The 19,814-nt window shown below is 38.5% G+C and overlaps 1 protein-coding gene across 5 annotated transcripts in view; it reads left to right on the forward strand.

Moving 5' to 3' along the window:
- The window catches only part of LOC126767522 (uncharacterized), a 617,976-nt gene that overhangs the window by 582,359 nt on the left and 15,803 nt on the right, over positions 1–19,814 (forward strand). For all 5 annotated transcript variants that reach the window (XM_050485002.1, XM_050485009.1, XM_050484998.1 and 2 more), the window contains 5 exons: positions 8,265–8,470; positions 8,634–8,863; positions 10,842–11,454; positions 18,085–18,149; positions 18,413–18,635. In XM_050485002.1, coding sequence (XP_050340959.1) covers positions 8,265–8,470; positions 8,634–8,863; positions 10,842–11,454; positions 18,085–18,149; positions 18,413–18,635 — 1,337 coding nt within the window. The remainder of the gene's footprint in view (positions 1–8,264; positions 8,471–8,633; positions 8,864–10,841; positions 11,455–18,084; positions 18,150–18,412; positions 18,636–19,814) is intronic.

Genomic DNA, 19,814 nt, shown 5'->3' on the forward strand with positions numbered 1-19,814 from the left:
GAGGAGTGAATATGCTGCGACATATTCTACAGACTTTCTTAAATTTAATCTGCAGACGTCGATGTTATGTTGGAAGCACACTCAAAGTGTGACGACCTCTAATACAATCATAACCGGGAATATATGTACAGGTATACTTGTATGTACGATTCGGTGGATTATGCACATAGACGTATGCCAGACGCATGGTGGCGCTGCACGGAACAAGCGGGAGTAGAGAAACCGCAGCGAAAGCAGAAGCATAGCATGTCCTAATTGGACCACGCATACTTTACATGTATCCTACTGCGTCTCTCACACACCCTTTACTGTTTACGTTCTTGTTTTCCTCCTCATCGTCTCTTTGCTATTTGCCACACTATGCGCCTAGCCTTAAGCGCCTAATATGCTCCCGTGTATGAGCTTGATTGTCTCATTGGTCTCGTAGCACACCGTCATTACTGGCTGCACAGCTAAGCGACCACAAAGTACGTGGCTGCGAATTTAATTGCCTTTTAAGTGAATCGCTCTTTTGCTCCAGTGCGAGCAACTAAATTGTGCTAATGGCGACACTTACTTCATATGCGGCCAATATAGCGGTTTATGCAATAACGCCGCCACGCGTTGGCTGGATTAGTGAAAAATTTATAGTGTTGGTGGGGATGATTTGGCAGACGGTCGAGTAAAATTTTGCGACGAAACCTAAAACTCGACAATTTAAATATTAATATTTCTTGAGCTAATTGTTAAGTGCGTAAAGTTTATAAAAATATATGTTTTAAGACGCATTTCTAATAATAAACAGATACAGAAAAAGCAAGACGAAAGCATACTGAAAAAATTTACACATAAGCGTAAATGTTTATACCTTGAACAGAGTATAAAGGTTACTTATTTATCTCGGAATTTGGTAACCCTAGTGTTGAAATCTGGCAACTCACAACTTTATCGTAAAGCTTGATATTTTCTTTGATAAACATACTCAAAAAGTTTTGACATGCGAGCACTAATGGTGTTGTTTACAGTAACTTTAAATATTCACCTCCACCAAAAAATTTAATTAAATCGTGAAAATTTTCGTGAGAATATTTTTTATAAATTTCGACGTGTATTTACTCAGCCACTGAACATCGAAGAACTTCATTAAATTTTTTGGCGATGACCCTCTATCAAAGTCCTAGTTTTATCGATGGTATGGTGAGTTTCAAAATCAGTTGTTTCTCTGGTTACTATTGATGATGAAATTGCAAAGTCGTCCTGTGACCTATCATGAGATTGAGACAACTATGGACATTAGTGCAACCAGCCCACATACAATATTGTATGGACATGTGAGAGAAAAAAATTTGTTCACGCTGGATTCCACACAATTTGTCAATCGCTAAAAAAAAAGCTTTTGTCGATTGGTAGAGAGAAATGTTAAAAATAGAGCGGTGCTTCGAAACATGTCTATGAAATCCTTATAGGTGGTATATAATGAACTTATGCGTATGAGCCCGAAAGTAAAAAACAATCGACTGTATGGGTGTTCCAAGATGAGTCGAAACCAACAAAATTTGTTCGCGCATGAAGTACTTCCAAGCAAAAGGCTGCCAGTTTTGTAGAAAAGCATTACTTTTCGACACCTTACCACTAGAACAACGCATTACAGTAACTTTTGAGTAGTTCACAACCATTTATTGACCAGTAGTCTTCCAAGACAGCAGGAAAACTAACTACCGTAGACGGATCACTCTTCTCCACGACAATACGACTCGGAAACCACCAAGTTTTTAAACACTCAAAACATCAATTTGACATTTCTTGTCCAGACATAAATGTTGGAGACCCAAAAAGGTGTATAAATGAGCAGCGCGACGAACTGAGACGATTTAACTATGTGTTTCTGTCTGTCCGTCTGATCTATATGTATATGCGTGAACCAATAACTGAATAAATTATTGAGATATTACGACTGGTGTAAATACAATATTTTTTTTTGTTTGTGAAAGGCATTCCATGTAAAAAGTGATCCATTTCGAAGTTCCTTACTTTCTTAAAGAAAAGGTACAGAAACTTCAAATTTAATGGGGAATGTAAGTTCGAAAGAACATTCTTTGGCATACGTTTTTTGAAGATACACTTTTTCAAATGTTGACAGCGGCTACGTCTCAGACGGTCCATCCGTTAAGTTCAACTTTCGATAGCTCGTTAGAGCATTTCGACTGGTAACTAGCAAATGACACTCGAGCTGTTTTGCTCCATAGCCTGGATCAAAGCTTGATTATCCGCATATACCTTAGACTTTACATATCCTCATAGGAAAACAACTAACGATATGATATCACATGATCTTGATAGCCAATCGACCGGCCCAAAGCGTGAAGTTATCTGTTCTCCGAAGTATTCTCTCAATAACTCCACTGATTGGTTCATGCTATGTGTAGGAAGTGGCGCCGTCTTGTTGAAACCAATTGTCGCCGAGATCACAAACTTCAATCTCAGGTATAAAATAGTCAGCTATCAAAGCGCGATTATGGTCGCCATTGAAGGTTAACTTCATATCGGCATCATTTTTGAAGAAATATGTACTGAGCATTTCGCCGGCCAGCTCGAAGGCTCAAAAACGTTGGATCTTCTTGGAACTTTTGAAGAGTCCATAGAGAGAAGCGATGTTGAGTAGGTCGAGCGGCTTCATTTCTTGCACCAGCGGTATTTGGTACGTTCTCAATATTAATGTCTCGACGTGAAACGCGCCAATCGTTCCAAACGTTAGTCCGAGTTGTTGCAAACGGAGCCGAATCGACTCTCCGCGGTCTTCGTACACACTCTCAACTACAGCTGCTATATTTTCTTCACTGCGTGCTGAACGTTGTCTATTCGGTCGTATTATCTAATAATGAATGCCGGGTTTCAAGATGGTTGATTGTGTTGCGAATAGTACGCTCAGTAGGCCGATTATGTCAACCATAAGTTGAGCGAAGCGCGCGAAACACATTCTTTACAGAACGAGAAACGTTGCTCAGGTGGAAGTCATCCCACGATGAAATGCCAAACATTGCTAAACAAAGATAACATGACAGCTTGACAAGGCTCACGCGTGATCTGTCAAAGAAAGGCTGTTGAAAAATGTACCAAACTTAGTGTTTTTTGTTTTTTTTTTTCATTTCCAGAACCTGTCACATAATACTGTAAAGCATTTTTGGGTACGAAAACTTGTGAGAAATACATATATGTAATTACTGGTAAGCCATGCATCCACATGATGAGCGACTCTCTCTATTTTTCGATTAATATCAAGACATATTTACACTTACAATAATCTTTTTATGCATCGCATTTGCATAAACTCATTCAATAGCAATATTTTGCATTTAATCGGAAATTAAATTTGTTCTTATTACACACTAAATTTGTTGTTAATGGCAGTTTTGAAGATTTTGCAAGAGATTTGTGGCGATATTATCATTTAATATACCACTTCATGTATAATGTTTGGCGCCATAAGGCAAATACATTTATTATTGTTCACATTCCTTCTTCAAAGGCATTAACTTTATCATATAAAACACACATTAATAAGCAAACTTGCTTTCGTTTCCATGAGAGAGAGAAAGAAACTTCTTAATGGGTATCCATTACACAGCCGTACCGTTATCATTGCTGTGGTGTGGCGCGTGCCACAATTGATTTTTCATGCAAAGCCACAATTCACGCAATTTTATATGCCAATACAAATATATACACATGCAAATACATATGCATACACATACGAATACGTTTCGAACGAATGTATACTGAATTATTAATGTTCGCTTGCGTGTTTGCGAATTAATTTACCAACAAATGCCATCAACACTTCTGTAGGACTGCGAAATGCACTGATAATGGCAATTAATTACAACACAAGCATCATTTGCACATAAATCTTAACATTCGATACATTTTATAGCACTCAATGTCATTTAATTCAATTCACTCGGAACTGTATACATTTCACACGTTTTACGCATTCAATTATCCGGTGAATGCCTCAGCCATCAATCAAACTCACAAATGTCATGAGTACTCACATATAAATAAATAATACAAAAAACATGCATGTATGTATGTACATATATATACACTGATACTACTGTTTGCTACCATGCCATTATTCCCTCAATGGCATGTTATATCATCCATATGACATATTTAAGTCTCCCAAGTTATGACGGCAGCATGACAACGGAACTTTATTAAGCTGCCGTCATTAAGCCTCATTAATGGGAAAATGGTTGGCATAACACATGCGAGTATTTTTGTGATTCCTGAAAATATATTATTATATGCTCATTGTAAGAATACAAATATAAAAGGTTGTGACCTTACGAAAGGCTTATGCATTGTATATAAATATAACGTTAGCATTTATTTACTGCTTATATAGTATGTGTCGATTCTCAATGACCATAAGCTCCGAAACATATAAAGTGAAGGTAGACATTGCATGAGCTTACTCATTAAGCTCGAATGTCAATTAATCACATTTATTAAGCACTTGCACTTGAACTTCTTGGACTTTAGTCATGAGCTTTGTGAGTCAAAGTTACTAGATTGAGAGGCGTGAAAGAGGAAGAAAACTATATGTTACACTAAAATTTTGGTAATAATGGATATTTAGTAAACTTGCGGCATAGTTTTCACACTGAAATTCTATATTTTTTTTTAATTTTCAGATTGTAAGAGAATCGATACAAAATACTCTGAAATTGCTTATCGTTTCCATAAAGTTCAAAGCTAGTCAAGAACTGCATGATCGCAGTAGCTGTAGTATCAAGCTACTTTCATATTAAACTTGTCCGGGCGCTTAGCCACATCGGAATTCTAAAGCTCGCTTGAAAGTGCACCCTTATCTAAGCCTTATTAGAATAGAAACGAGCATGTGTTCCGCTGTCCTCGTCCACTCGGTAAGCGTTGGTCAGCAAACAGTACTTGCGGGACTGCGAAAGCCTTCTGGCCAAGAGTGTTATGTATTAGTTAGTTCTTAGCAAGGTTCGCATGGCCGCAATGATAGGAATCCTAATTGGCTACTTTCCCATTGGCACTCAAACAGTGCTGCTAAATATTTTGGAGCACGCAACTTATCCAAGTTGCAAGGAAGAATATGATGTGACAACATGTAGAGACTTTCTCCTTTATCTTTATATGAACCCGACCAATTGGTTCGAGCAGATATTAGTCGGCTCAATAAATTTGTGGCTGGTTCAAGGCACTTTGTCGATATAACGGGTGTTTCAATAAGAGCGCTACAAAAGTCCTTTAAAATAAAAGAAAAACGCGTTGAAATATGAATAAAATTCTTAATTTCTGTGAAAGTACATTCGATGTCATTACATAGGGAACCAGATTTCTTTTGCATATTCACCATAGTCATGCTTTCAGAAGTCCAAAAGCTGAACCCAAGTTTCGACGGTTTTCAAGCATAACTCGGCCGATACTGCTGCAATTTCTCGTTCGGTATTCGTACGGAGTTCATAAATCGTCGTTGACTTGACAGTCCTACAGAAAGTAGTCTAACGGCACTCTATATTGCACGACCGAGGCAGCCAATTGAATTAGCTATTTCGTGAGATAACAAGTTTACCAAACTTGGTATTCACTAAACCGATTGTGACATTCACTGTGCGGCTTGTGACGCCGTCCCGTTGAAACCACATATTGTTCCAGTCCATATCATCCAATTCGGGCCAAAAATACAATATTCGGTTATCATTGAGGGGTAGCGACTCCCATTCACATTAACGTGGCGGTCTTGGTCATCGCGGAAGAAGTACGGTCCAATGACGCCGCCGACCCATAAATCGCACCAAACTGTAATTTTTTCGATATGCACAGGTGACTCATAGAGTACGTGTGGATTGCAGCCTGACCAATAACGCATTTGTTGCTTATTAACGAAGCCAAGATGATCACTGAAGATGATTTTTCGATGAAAATCGGGATCATTTTCAAGTTGTTGCTCAGCCCAATTCACGAACATACGACGATTCACAGACACAACGACGTCACAGAGATGCCCAACGCTTTAGAACGACGTGTGAGAGACTGATTTGGGTCTTACTCAATTGATATGCCAGCAATATTCTCAGCACTACGGGCACTTGTTTGTCTCACTGGCACTAGACGAATTATTTTGCAAGACGATTATGTGCCATAAATTGGACGTAGCGCTCTTTTCCACTAAACAGTAGTAAATTTTAATAATTTCAATTGTTGATATCTTTGATGATGAGGCAAATGTCTGAAGAGAAGTGGTAAAAGATCAAGGAAATGAATGCGTCATTTACTCTCCCTATCGATCTACTTTTGTAACGTTCCTGGTGAAAACTCCGTTACAATGGTCTTTTTGACTCGTAGTTAGGAGTTTGATCCATAGTTAGAGATACTACGGACAAGCCTATCTAGCAGTGCAAGTGGGATTATTCGTGGCTTCACGAAAATCTCAAAAATCAGTATATTTACCAAACCTAACTTAACCTAACCCATCGTTTCCACAAGCCAGGCTAGCTCCTTAGCTGATAACCTATTAATTAGTACATAGTCTCTATCGACAATCCATACTTATCTCTCTTAAGCCTTATGATAACTAGTCCCGAATCCACAAAAATTCGGAAAAAGCTAAACAACATAGAAGAGAAACCGGTGCATATTTACACGAAGATAAATTAATGGAAAATATTTATGTTTTAAATAAAATTTCAGCATTATGAAATCACATTCAAAGAAATGCTTTTAGGTCTTGTTAAAAGTTATTAAATATACGATCGAATATACCCCGCTTTATTCGATAACTTGACCACAAGTTTTGATGTCTCTCTAATAGAAACGTTCTCGCCATGTTGGCAAAGAACTATAACAGTCGCTTCCATGGAGTCACTATCGATGTGTGTGGCCTGGTAGTGTACTGATGGCACACAATTCCTCTATTATTAATCGAAGCTGGCCACTTCTGAGCAATTGCTTTCTCCAGATGGTTCAATTGTTGACAATACGGATCCGAATTGAGAGCCCAGTCAAGTTTTTTTCCATAAAAAATATTTTCTTTAAAAAACGGCCTATTTTTCTTTGTAACAAGTTTTGCAGCAAAATGTAAGGTACGAAATTTCCTTCTAATTGATACCATTTTTCATCAGTTAATTGTTTTCATAACTAAAATTAAAGTGAATGCTGAACAACTCCATTAGATCTGTAATTGTTTTTCCCCAACAATAAAGAATTAGACTTTACTTGGTATTATAGAAATCGAACCATTATAACGGTAAACAGAGTACACATTTACTACTACTTCACTTCACTATTAACCATACCTGTAATCTCAGCACAGGCAACTTGACAATTTGACTAAACTACGAGGCAACCCTTCGGGAGTTTTCCACATGTCCTCACGCTACCTGACGTCCTCAATAACAAATCTTGTTGAAATAGCAGAAAGTCAGGATTGCGTGTTGCTAAGCAAATCTTGCGTGAAGAAATGAAAGACAAATACATACTTACCCTAGAGCTCACAAAAAAGTACATAGTACCAAGTATGTCAGATTTATAAGGAACGCATAAGAGCACAGGTGTGACGAAGTTGATTTTGTCTCAACGAAAATTGCACACAACACGAACGACTGCGGCCATGCCTACCGAGCTGCGCTCCCTTATTTGACCCCAATTCGAAATTGGTTGACGTAAAGCGGGTGTAAATTGTGGCAAGCCGTACGTTCCCTTGCGAAACCCCCGACGACGAGGGAAGCCCAGACGATGAAGCGTTGAAAACTTCAATTATGTTTTAATTGCAGTGCTCTTAAGACAACGACGACATGGCAATTAGAGGTGGAACGTGTTGCCAAGATGTTGCGTCAGCGCCAACGTTTGTATGTTGCCAAGTTACCGAGATGCTGGGATGCCGGAATACCGGCGCATGCTAAGCGAACAGAATGCGAAAGGATGCTGCGCTCAGTGCCACGACAGCTTTTCGAAGAAACTCTCAGACTGAAAATTGTGTGTATGTGTGTGTGTGTAGATAATTACTATTCGCAAGTGCTTATTTAAGCAATTTCTCACTTATGTGTATCAGCTTGTTGGGCGGAAGAATAAAGAGCTGGCAAACTATTCCACACAACGGCGAGTAGTTTCCAGGCTAACTGGTGGTTGCCACTTGGCGTATGCCACACTTGCCACTATGCTATACAAAGATTGAAGCGCGTCTCTTTTGATTTTATGTTTAATAGACTAATAAATGGACTGTCGTTGTAACGTTAAATTTCTTCATAATTTAGGCTCAAACTGGAGTACTACGAACAGGCCTGTGCGGTGGACAGCGTAACAAAGAAGTGCGCGGGGCGTCCGAGCGGCTGTCGCACTGCCATGATTGGCATACTCGGCACTATGCTGCGCACCACTTGCGCCTGCCAAGGCACCGACCCACAGTATCTATACCAATGCGTCGGCTGGCGGCGTCTGCTCTGGCTGAATCCCTGCGTGGGTGAGTACCTAATGCTGATATTACGGCAGATTTTATTCAGAAATATGTTATTATCCTCAAATTGACTTGCATTAAATACTGTTTGCTTTAATAATAACCCTATTTTCTTCTATCTCTCATTTTTCGTTTTACTCCACTTCCATGCTTCCTCATCTAAATGCAGTTGAAGCTCAAAAGGATTTTCACATGAAGCGTCTCGCCGAGTTGGGTTATCTAACGACTACAACTACTACGACTACAACAACCACGACAACAACAACACGCGCGCCACCGCCGCCACCACCGCCTCCGGTATTGACTACAGTCACCACAACAACAACACATCGCCAACCGCCCACTTCGCCGCGTCAAACGTCACGCAAGCAGACGACGCACATCTTTCGTGGATATCCGGTGAGTGCAGCGTCTGTTACGAGCGCATATTGATGATAATGTTAACGATTCAATCGATTAGCAATAAACTGTGCATTTCGATTTTCCTTCAACTTTGCTGTCGTTTGCAAATCTCATTATATAATTTTAATAACATCTGAAGTTTGGATTCAAAAATAAAAATCGGTTACTAAAGAACGGCAAGAGACGAGAAAATAAGCTTAGTGTAATATCTAAGTCTCCTTCTCCCGCATTCGCTTTTACTTTATTCTTGCTCTACGAACCCAGTTCTTCAAGTAGATTAAAATAATGAATGCCCACGGGTCCCAAAATTAATAACAAGAAGAAGATATGTTAACTTCGGTCATATCAAAGCTATAATACTCTACACAAATACAAATATTTCTTACAATAATATAATTTTTGATCAGTCGGTGCGTATGGCAGCTATATGCTATAGTAATCCGATCTGAACAATTCCTGATGCGATGTCTTAGACAATAACCGGTGCCGAATACGGTGAAGGTATCTCGTATAATACAAATATAAACTCTTGACTCCGATCGTTCAGCTGAAGTGGCATATACTATATACGCTTTAGTGGACCGATATCGACGGTTCCGACAAATAACCAGCTTCTTGAGAAAAAAAAGTATGCAAATTTTCAGATGGGTATCTCAAGAACTGAGACCCTAGTTTGCGTATACACAGACGGTAGGATAGGTGGAGAGACAGATCAGCATGATTAAATCGACTCAGCTCCATCACTTTCGAGGTTCCCTACTTATTTAAAGAAAAAACACAAATCTACAAATCTAACGTTTATTATCAAAAAAAATCTTTAGCATTTAGTTTTTGAAGATTATCTCTTTCAAATATTGGCCACGGCAACGTCTCAGATGGTCCATCCATTGAGTCTAATTTTCAATGACTCGTTCGTGCATTTCGACTGCAACTGGCGAATGGCACGTGTGATGTTTAGCTCCAAGGCCTGAATCGAAGCGGGATTGTCCGCATAGCCTTCAGACTTTACATATCCTAACGGTGAGATATCATACGATCTTGTTGGCCAATAGACCGGCCCAAAACGTGAACGTATCTGCTCACCAAAGTATTCTCTCAATAAATAAACTAATTGATGAGATGTGTAGGAAGTGGCGCCGCCTTGTTGACATCAAATGTTGCCAAGATCACGAGCTCAATTTCATTCATCAAATAGTCGGTTATCATGGCGCAATAATTTGAAGAAATATGGACCGTTGATTCCACCGGCCGACAAACCACACCAAACCGTTATTTTTCTGTATGAAATGACAGCTCTTGAATCTCTTTAGGTTGCTTTTTGTCCCAAATGCGGCAATTTTGCTTGTTAATATAGCCATAGTGCCAGAAATGGGCCTCATCGCTGAGCCAAATTTGCCTCGAAAACGTCAGATCTTCTTGGTAATTTTCAAGAGCCCATAGAACGAAGCGATGTCGCTTTTGTGTGGTCGAACGGCTTTAGTTCTTGCACAAGCTGTATTTTATACGCTTTCAATTTAAGATCTCGACGTAAAATGCGCCAAGTCTTTCCAAACGTTGGCCCGAATTTCTGTTTTTCAGGTGATATGTTTACCAGTCCTTCTGGTTACTTAAATCCGATTATCAAGGGAAGGATGTGGATGATCTTATATTGGATCAAGCTGATATACATTTTTATGGTTATAAATACGTATAACATATACTATGTATGTATATAAATACATTTACAAAACTTCCAAAAACCTTTATAAATATTTGAATATAATTCTCGATTCTTCTTATTTACTTTCATGTTGAAAAACGAAAAACATGCAATTTTCACAATTGCGCTTACAACAAAAACTACGCCACTTTCAAAATAACAAATTGCAATAACCAACTCCAATAACCACAAACAATGGACAACTTTGCAAAAAAAAACATGAAAATTATGGTGAATTCAATGGAAAACCGAACAAAACAAAAAACCGTTGTGCAGCCAAAGGAAAAATCGGAGCCCACATCTATGGAGGACAATTATATCGAACAGCCCGATTCGATACCGTTGCACAGCGGAAATGATAAAAACGGAAACACCGGAAATGGCGATTATCACAGCGGGAAGGGCAAGAGCAATGGCAACGGCAACGGCCACGGCGCCGCCAGTAATGCAGCAAATGGCAATGGCAGTGGCCGAGGTAACGGTAATGGTAATGGTGGCAATGGCAGCGCCACTAGTGCCGCCGTCAATGCGCCGCGTCACGGTAAAAATGGCAAAAATAACAAGAATGGCAAAAACTCAAAGCACAACAACAACGGCAACGGCAATGGTATTGGTAATGGTAATGCCAACAATGCGGCTAGCGCTGGTGCTGGTGTCGTGTACATCAACGGCCACGATAGTAGCGGTCATGCTGCAGCTGCGGAAGCAACAGACGTGGACGCTGCCGTCGGCGCTGCACCGGGTAATGGAAATGATTTTGGCGATTTCGATGATCAAGTGATTTCTGTGGAGCAAATTCAAACAACGGAATATGCGGGCAACGGTGCAACAGAACCGCCAGCCACAACGACCACAACAGTGGCAACCACAACAACAACGCAAGCGCCAAGTAAGTAACAAGTAGAAATATATGTGTATATGTGGATGAATGTGTGTGAGTTTTGTATGTGTTTCTTAGTGTAATGGGTGGTATATATATATTAATGTATGTATGTATATGTACAAACATATATCTGCATATTTATTATATTCTATATATAATTTCAATTATTGTAAATGAAATTCGACTTTACATAACACAATTTTTACAAAACATGCCTTTGTGGCGCAATATGCAGAATCCCGAAATTTCGGGACTACTTTCGGGATCCCGAAATTCGTAGTTATAGTTAAGGCTCGTGTAATAGTCAGTATCAATTAAAATATTAAACATTTTGAACTTCATAACACATTTCTTTAATTAGGTACATATACTGATTCTGTTAGGTTATCACCCTTTTTTTATCCGTAAATGTATCAGCTAAGCTTTACTGTTGCAAAGCTCACAATTTGAGTGAAAACACTTATACTCAACTTTTATATTACATCTTACGTACTCACGTACATTACGCAACTACTATAAATAATGCATATGTAACTTCCGCGAACATACAATCCTTGTAAACCCGAATGCTTTTTGTTAATATTTATAAAGGCTTTTCATTTGATCTGCGCTGGTTATTGCGAGTGTTCGAAATGGTTTCACTGAAAACAAATGAATTTCCGCGATATTGCCGATTTAAAATGCGAAAACGCAAAAAATTCATCCACTATATGGGAAGGACAAAGTGGAAAGTGTATTCTAGGAGCTTCTATTCCAGCTCGCAGACTTGATCTTTGCGCGTTTTTTGAACAATTGATAAAAATGGATGAATATTTTTGATGTAAATTTTTTTCCATTTGTTTAATCATATTTCAAAAGTACATCAAATTACAATAATAGAATAAAACAAAAGAATTCTTAAAGTTATTTATGAGTTCCTGAAAGAAAAGCCGCTTTCTTGTCACACGATTTCTACCCTTGTAGTCGTCTGGAAAATTTGGTTAGGTTAAGTTAGATGGCTGATCTAGAGAGTTCACACGTGGGCTGCTTAATGTAGTCCTTTATGAAGCCATATAAAAGTAGAACTCCTGTGTTCGAACTTATGAATTAGTAAAACCCTTAGTTGCCAATACAAATTTGCATAGGCGTTTAATTTCCATTCCCGCTTGCTCGGAGGGACAGTCAAAAAGGGAGTGTTGAGTTGTTTGCACCTCATCTTCTTCCATACAGCTTCTGCAGATGGCGTATGGTATAATTCCCAGCCTTACTTCGTGAACGCCAATAGGACAATGGCCTGTTAGAAACCTCACAACTAGGAAGAGATAACAGTCTAAGGTGCCTTTTCTTGCTAGCTATTCTTCTTTGCAGTTTCCTGCGATTCCGCTGTAGCCTGGCACCCTATCCTCACCAGTATTATGTAGTCTTAGTCTTTTACCAGCCCTGAACGCACTGTTAGTGATGATGAGTGGATGATCACTTCTAAAAGGCGGCTCAACTCCGCGAAAGTAAATCTATTATGAAGTCTGAAGCTGGAGTTGATAGAGAGCTCCTAACAGTAAACTCCTCAACCAACCTTCCCCCCATGGATTGAACCATCCGTAAAAAAGCTCGCTGCTCCATGATCCAAGTGATCCGTTATGAAGGCTAAGCGAATGAGGATTTCGAGTGTTCAAACACGTGTTCTTTATTTAAAGTATTATAACAATTTGTTGCTTGGTGTGATAGAAAATATTTGCCATTGAATCTCGAAAGATGTAAGACGATGTGTTTTTCGCGTAGATCTGTACACCCCTCTCCTTACATAATAAGAACCCTATAGACTAGAGCAAGTATTTAACTTCGTTGATTTGGGATGTACTATGGATCCAAAGCTGAATTTTAGCCTTCATGTTGATACCGTAACTTTGAAAGCAGAAGTTATTTTAAGTTTTGTTAACCATTGATTTAAAGAATTTCGAGATCCGTATGTTACTAAAACTCTATATTAGAATATGATTCCGTTATATGGAAGTTAAGGCATTTCCTATGGGATTTCAGGTATTACTCCATACGCAAGTATTTAAAAGTTATAAATCTACCTACATGCTTGGCATAATATTCTTAGTAAACGTGTTAAATGAAATACTTTGCAATTCTTTGGGATTCAGCCAAACTTCTTGAGGATGCGCATTAGAATTAATAAATACTATAATAAGAGGTCCCACAGTAGTTCTTTTCGCCGAGAGTACAAAAAGTGTACCACAGTTTGTCATTTCGTTTCCTTAAAAATTTGAATGAAGGTCCTTTAATGGGTATATATACGAAGCGGTTACATAAACTTAAACTCTGCCATTAGAAAATTGGTGACTGAAAATCCAAAAAGTTATTTATTATCTCACTGACATACTGACTGATGAACTGTTAACTTTGAAATCATCAACTAAACAAGAACATTCGCTTTATTTGCAATGTTTCTGTTATTTGAGCACTTTCCCGGAAAAACGTGCACAACAACTACTAACAAGCAAGCTTAGAATAGACTCTATATTAAAAAAACTCTGAGTAAAAACAAGTCAATGACGCTATGATAAATGCCAACCATATTTCCGATTCACATACACACATGTACATATCTTTGTATGTCCACTAAATTCACTTTATGCAAGAGAAGGGTCCATTCACACAAGTCAAAAAGGAAAAAGCAAAGTTTCTACCACAAATAGTAGGCGCTGCCCTGACGTCCGCTTGCGGCAGTACTCCACCACCAGTGCTACAACTGAGCACCGTTATTAATACAAGTGCAATGAATACTCGTCCTAACTCGTACTTTTAGCGAAGGATCACACATAACCGGACAAATAAGAGAGCTCAGTATAACATCGAGTAAAAGCTAAACACAGACAACTAGTCAAAGCGATGAACTGCAAGCACTGCAACAACAAATAAATGTATATACATATATAATTCCTTACATATATGCACATTTCCAATGAGTGATGTGAACAAATTGTCAAGCATTGTGTTAAATGACGCGATGCCATCAGTCACAAAAGCAATGTAAGCAAAAACAACAACACAATAGCTTAACTGTGGACGGATGTCCGCATAGCGACAATCATCGGTTCTACATGGATGGTACAAAGCAAGAAAATAATAATAGTAAATAAATGTGTGATATTTATGCATGGAAAAATAAAGTTTGCATAAAGTTCTCTACATTTTTATAAAGTTGTCCGTGGGGATCCGCTGATAGCAGAAACGATTGCTTTTGTGGAGTCAGCATGTGCTTGGTTGCTGCATTTCGGGAAGAATATGCAGATTGACTCAGTTTAAAGAACATTTTGTACTATGCTTAAGCTTTGTTGAATCTTCCATGTGACCATTATTTGAAGGCTAATCACCTTACTAAGAATACTTTCCCAAACTCGATGGATTTTTGATATCTAAATAGTAAGTGCTTGTATGGCCTTTTAAAAAGTTAGGTCTACAACTTTGCTTCCGGTGTTTTTTTTTTATAAACTTAAGGCTTTATTGTATAAAAACGTTTACAAAAATGTTATTCAAAATATTGGCCGTCGTTAGCTACTACTTTTGACCATCTTTCTGGCAGCATGCGTATTCCGTGACGAAAGAACTCCTCATCTTTCGAGTCAATCCAAGTATCAATAAAATTTTTGACTTCTTCATAAGAACTGAAGTGCTCGTTAGCTAGACCGTGTGCCATCGATCGGAACAAGTGGTAATCAGATGGAGCAACTGGAGAATGACTTTATCGTGTCTTTCCTCGTACTGTTGCCGTTTTTCCTTTAGTGCTTGGCTCAAACGCATCAATTGCGTTCAGTATCGATCTCCTGTGATGGTTTCACTTGGCTTTAACAGCTCATAATATATCACCCCCAGCTGGTCCCACCAAATGCAGAGTATGACCTTGGCGCCGTGAATGTTTGGTTTTGCCGTCGACGTGGAGACATGTCCAGGCTTTCCCCATGACTTTCTTCACTTAGGATTATCGTAGTGGACCCATTTTTCGCCGCCAGTTACAATGCGATGTAAAAATCCCTTTCGGTTGTGCCTTTGAAGCAGCTGTTCACATGCAAAGAAGCGCCGTTCGACATCTCTTGGTTTCAAGTCGTAAGGAACCCAGTTTCCTTGTTTCTGAATCATCCCCATGGCTTTGAGGCGTTTTGATACGGCTTGCTGTGTCACTTGCAACGATTCGGCCAATTCCTCTTGGGTTTGAAACGCATCTTGGTCGAGTAATGCTTCCAATTCAACATCTTCGAAAATCTTCTCCCTTCCATCACCATGCCGGTCTTCGACTTCATAATCACCATTTTTAAAACGTTGAAACCATTCGCGACATGTTCCTTCCTTCACCGTACGTATCCGAAAGCATTCGATGAGCCTCAGTCGCACTTTTCTTGGAATTAAAAAAGAAAAGAAAAATTTCCCGCAAGTGTCGAGAATTCGGCTCAAAAAGTGACATTTTCAGTTCAGTTGAGAATAAGTTTGGGATGCAAACAGATCTCGGAACGGCGGAAGCAAAGTTGTAGACCAATATAAACAAAGGAAGACTTCATGAATAAAAAATATTGAATATTTCCCATTAAATCATAAAAATATTAAATTTTTTGATTTTAAGATTCGATGAAAATATGGTTATCACAGCAGATAGTCAATATTAGCTAAAATACTGGACATCCAGTCACTGAAAAGTTTAAACTTACTGATGATGTTTATTGATATCTATATTTATCAGATCAGATACTAGTTAAAGAGAGTAAGGCTGAAGCCTTTGAAAATGGTAAAAACTGAAAAAATCAATAGTAGAATGAGAACCATTGGGAAAGGAAGAGAATATAACAAACAAGAAAGGAAAACTTATTTACGGGCGACAACAAACAAAGTTTCCATACCAAAACTTGACTTTGATCGGTTGGTTTGTATGACAGCTAAGTATATGCTACAGTGGTCTCAAAATGTTGTACCTTTTACTAGAACAAAAAACCGTACCAATTTTCGAGAAAATAATTTCAAAAACAGAGGGACTACATCGATTCAGAAAATCTAGCTGATCATCTATTTATATATTTCATTCGGTCTCCGACATTTCCCTCTGGGTGTTACAAACTTCATGGCAAACATAATACATTTTTTTACGAAATTTTCGTAAACCAACCTTGTCGTGCCACAAGTTCACTATAATTTTTACACCCAAAACATGGCATGCTATTATATATCTAAATAATCAACGCGAATTACCCCGTTGATTCATCCATGTCCATCTTTCTATAAGCGTATCTGTAAATATGCGAACTGGTCTTTCAGCTTTTGAGATATCGCTCAATTTTCGGAAGCGCCGATATCGGACCACTATAAGTTATAGCTGCCATACAATCTGAATAATCGGAATCTGGTTCTTTTATGGAATTTACTATAGCTTCGGCGCAAGCAAAGTTAACACATTTTTTTGCTTTGATTTAATATCGGAAAAGAACTCCAATTTTCAATCGAAAATTTCACCTTAAAAGGTGCATATGCATCCTTTCGGATGGTTATCATCAATAAGCTACTAGGCCAATGCAAACCGCTTTTACCGTATTTATTTTGGAGATATTAACTTTCAAATATTCTGAACTCATGGTAATTTTAACCATCGAAAGAATGCACAGAAAATATGTGTCAAAATTCGAAGTTGAGACGTTAAATTGTGAGTAACAAATTGTTTCCGCCAGTTGCTAGTTCTCCATAAGTAGCTTTCACTTCCTTTTTCTTAATTTTAAAAGGTGGCGCTGAAAATTTGTTAAGGAAGTTTTCTTCTTCTTTATTGGCGTAGACACCGCTTAGTCGATTATAGCCGAGTTTACAACAGCGCGCCAGCCGTTCTTCCTTTTCGCTATTTGGTGCCAATTGGAGATTCCAAGTGAAGAAAAGTACTTCTCCACCTGGTCTTTCCACTGAGTGAAGGTCTTCCTCTTCCAATGCTTTCCCCGGTGGTTAGAGTTTGATCTTTGTCCGTCCAGAGAGGGCTTTACTTCTCAATTACCTACTTAGTCCGAAGTAGCATCTATTGGCAAGAGCTATTCTACGTTGGTTTTCGGGGTTAACGTTGTTGTTGGTGAAAATGCTGGTTCCAAGATAGACAAAAATATCTACGACTTCGAAATTATGACTGTCAACAGTTTCGTGGGAGCCAAGTCGTGAAGCTTCGCTTTCTTTTGCAAATATATGCTTGATAAATTTTAATAGTATTTTTTCTACGCTTTAACGCTATTTTCAACTGATTTATTACAAATATTTCCCTTCATAAATTCCTTTGTTTTTCATTGATTTGTTTCCAACTTCATATTGAGTGTTTCCGACATCCTCTAAATACATGTATATGCAGAACGTTTACTATTCTTCTCTGTTGTTGTGTTTATATTCATTTTTTGGACTTTCACTTATTTTTCCGACGTCCTGCCAATCCATAATTTTTATTTACCACGTGTTTACTCGTGGCCCGGTTGCAGTGTATGGTTTGCTGTCGTGTTTTTTTTCGACGAAAATGCAGAACCTTCTGGAATTTGCTTGTAAACAATATAAATATTTGCGTATGCGTCCCTGTCCACTCCAGCTTACTCAAATATATTTAATAAATAAATATTTTTACAAATATTTTTGTGCTTTTAATTTCAGGAAATTGCGTGGTTCAACGTCCGCACCAGTCAGATCAGTTAATACGTGAAGGCTCTAGCAAGCGGGTATGTGGGAAAAATTTACTTTAGAACGCTAGTTATTTGCCGTTATTAATTTTAAGCGCCACTAAAGTGCTTGCGATAACTACCGCTTTAACAAAAATAGTTGATTTTTAAATTTTTCAGTTTACACTTATAAATTTTCATAGGTATACATACAAATTTATATATTTTTCCAATGACTTTTTGTTTTACTCTTCTTTAATTTACACTCCTTCACACTTCCTTACTTAAATTGTCTTTTTTCTCCACTATTTTCTATAACACAGATCTACTCCTTGGACGATGCCGAATGCAGTGAATTGTGCAGCTGCGGCGAATCTCTAACGCTCACCTGTCATGCTCTCTGCGTACCGTTTGCGCCCTGTCGCACCGCCTTGGCCTTCTACAGTCATGCATCGCCGGCATATCAGGCATTCCGCGGCCGTTGCCTTTGTTACTCGGGCCGATTTATTTGTATGAAGCCACCGCTAGGCGAATACACGCTGCCAGGTAAGTTCGCACACTTGAAAAATTTGGTTTTTGTCTGGCTGCCGTTCAGCCGCTCTGTGTGGCGGCTTGTGTGAATTTATTGCACAATAAATTTATATAAATTGTATTGTCTATTCGTTGGAAATGGCAAATCTGTTAGTCATTTTTCAAATTCCCTGAATTGCGAGTGGAAATAGGGGGAAATTTCCTTCACAGCGGAATTTCAAAGAGCATTTCTTTAAAGCCGAAATTGGTTGCACTAATATTAAAGTTGGAAAATAATGTTTAAGTAATATGGAGATTGTTAAATATTGTCTAAAATTATATAAATTTAGTTTGGATATAATTTTTCTTCTTCTTTATTGACGTATACGCCGATTACGCGGATATAGCTGAGTTCACAGCAGTCGTCTTTTCTCAATGTGGCGCTATATATTAGAGATTCGAAGTGAAGCCAGATCCTTCTCCACCTGGCTTTTTTAACGGAGTCGAGGACTTCCTCTTCCTCTACTTCCCCCGGCGGGTACTGTGTCGAATACTTTCACAGCTAGAGTGTTTTCGTCCATTCGAACGACATAACCTAGCCACTGTCTCCTAATTCGATGAACTTTGTCAATGTACGTATATATCATACCGCAATCGTTCCAACGACTGCGGTATTCGCAATTGCCAATGCTTAAAGGACATTACATCTTCCGCAAAACCTTTCTCTCGAAAACTCGTAACTTCGACTCATCAGATGCTGTTATCGTTCATGCCTCCGCACCACATAGCAGGACGGGAATAATGAGTTACTTATAGAGTTTAATTTTTGTTAGTCGAAAAAGCAATTTACTTCTAATTGGCTACTCAGTCCGAAGTAGCACCTGTTGGCAAGAGTTATTCTGCCTTTGGATTTCCAGGCTGACGTTGTTATTGGTATTATTACTGGTTCCAAGATAGACGAAATTATCTACGACTTCGAAGTTTTGACGTGGGAGCCAAGTCGCGAGTGCAAAGACTGTTTGTTTGAAGACAGGAGATATATCTTCTTGCTCTCGTTCACTGCCAGACCCATTTGCTTCGCTTACTACCAGACCCATCACCTATAATTAGTGATTTGTAAAATTCCCAATCATCTGTTTCCAATATAAATAGCGAAATCATAAGCAAAAAAATTAATTTCGGCTATTTAACTTTTCTTGTATTTAATTTATGTAT

Source organism: Bactrocera neohumeralis, chromosome 2 (genome assembly GCF_024586455.1).
Source record: "Bactrocera neohumeralis isolate Rockhampton chromosome 2, APGP_CSIRO_Bneo_wtdbg2-racon-allhic-juicebox.fasta_v2, whole genome shotgun sequence".
NCBI lineage: Eukaryota > Metazoa > Arthropoda > Insecta > Diptera > Tephritidae > Bactrocera > Bactrocera neohumeralis.